This window comes from Arachis ipaensis, chromosome B02 (assembly GCF_000816755.2).
Source record: "Arachis ipaensis cultivar K30076 chromosome B02, Araip1.1, whole genome shotgun sequence".
Taxonomy (NCBI): domain Eukaryota; kingdom Viridiplantae; phylum Streptophyta; class Magnoliopsida; order Fabales; family Fabaceae; genus Arachis; species Arachis ipaensis.
This window is the reverse complement of record NC_029786.2, coordinates 96,185,743-96,187,557: the sequence shown is the minus strand read 5'-3', so window position 1 is coordinate 96,187,557 and position 1,815 is coordinate 96,185,743. Positions and strand designations below refer to the sequence as shown.

Genomic DNA, 1,815 nt, shown 5'->3' with positions numbered 1-1,815 from the left:
TTTTATAATAATAATAATAATAATAATAATAATAATAATAATAATAATAATAATATTATGGTTTTGATTAAATTCAAATTATTATAAAATTAGTTCAATTACTAATAATAAAAATAATTTTCTAAAAATAAAGAATTCTAATTTTATAAAATAAATTATAACTTATTTGTATTTATATTTTTAAAACTGAGGGTTGCTACATTCTACCCACTTTATAAAAATTTTCGCCCTCGAAAATTGATATAAAATGGAAAAGATTCATACTAACGTAACTTCCCTTCTTAAACATGTCAAAGAAAAACAGAAAGGTTTGACATGCTTAGTTTATAAATCCAGGATATTCTTATGGCTTAAAAGTCTACTTAAAGCAGAAGATACAAGATAGGTTCGATGCAGAAAGATTACAAGGTAGGCTGGTATTAGAACGACGGGTTTATCATCCCTAATACTCGTTTCATCTAGCTCCTAAGTTCTGCCGATTCTAATGGTGTCACCTTTCGTAATACAATCGAAACTGGTTCAGTCTCTGACACTAAATCTATCACAACTTAGTTTTTCTCTCGACACCTAGCTGGTTATCAAAGAGATATTTTTATCGGCCTAAATTCCTAGTCCGTATCCAAGTCCAAAACTACGTCCAGTCTTTCCAGTCCTAAATTTTCATATCCGATTACGTAACCTAAACGAAAGCGGAGTCCTAGCTCTACACAGAATAAATCTGTCTTATGCATTATGTATCATACTTACCTCGATCCTGTCGTGGCCAACTCGTATCTGTGGCTCTCCCACGCGAACAATCTCTAGACATGTGTTCCGGTGCTCCACATCGAAAGCACATTCCCAGCCCGTACCTACGCGGCTCCTTTGGAGTAGTCTCACCAAAGCCTTCCTGTAGCAGTGTCCACTTCATGGAGTAATCCTCTGCGAGTTGGCTCTTCTTAACCAACTCAGTGAAATTTGTTAGCTTTTGTGGATACACGTAATTAAAGATATCTCTCCTTAGTCCTTTCTCATACTGAGCACACTTCCATTCCTCATAATCGGCTGGATTTCCTTGACAAGTTTTTGAGAAACGGCACAGGTTGTCGAATTCACGGGTATAGTCAGCAACGGACATATCCTTTTGCTTCAGCTGCATTAACTCCAATTCTTTTGCAATGCGAAAAGCATGCAAGAAATATCTCCCATAAAATTCTGTCTTGAATCTATGCCAAGGGACATCCGTTAATTCCACCTGTAAGGTATGACACAATTCTCGCCACCAATTCTGAGCATCTCCCTCCAACATATAAGTCACTATCTCCACTGATTGTTCTTCAGGAACATGCTGAGTGTACAAAAACCTCTCCACTTCTCGAAACCACTGATCAGCCTCCAGGGCATTAGCGTTTCCGTTAAATCGAGGTGGACCACTCTTGAGGAAGTCAGTAAGGGTCATAGACCTATAGTATCGACTTACGTTACTTGTACTAGTACTAGGGTTTCCACCTCGACGTCCGTGCATTGGTTCAACCATGGAATTTCCTCTCTAAATACCTCGTTCGGATCCACGAGACGACATTTGGTCCCTGTTCACACCAAACAAGTGATATTAAGTTGATCAGTCTCAATATCGCAAGTTTAATGCTTCAAGTTCCAGATGCATGCTCATGAATATTTATGCCACATATATCAATCAGATATCCTAATAGCACATACACACACCCAGAGTATGCCCAGAAGCATAATCAGTCCATCCCTCAGGCTCTATAGGAACGAACTGCTCTGATACCATAATGTAACACCCTACCACCCAGAACTTTATGCTTAAGTCGT

At 38.1% G+C, this 1,815-nt stretch overlaps 1 protein-coding gene across 1 annotated transcript; it reads right to left on the bottom strand.

The window, feature by feature from the left end:
* LOC107627735 lies at positions 731-1,516 on the bottom strand. The gene has a single exon (XM_016330556.1). It carries the CDS (start codon positions 1,514-1,516, stop codon positions 731-733), a length of 786 nt encoding a protein of 261 aa, XP_016186042.1.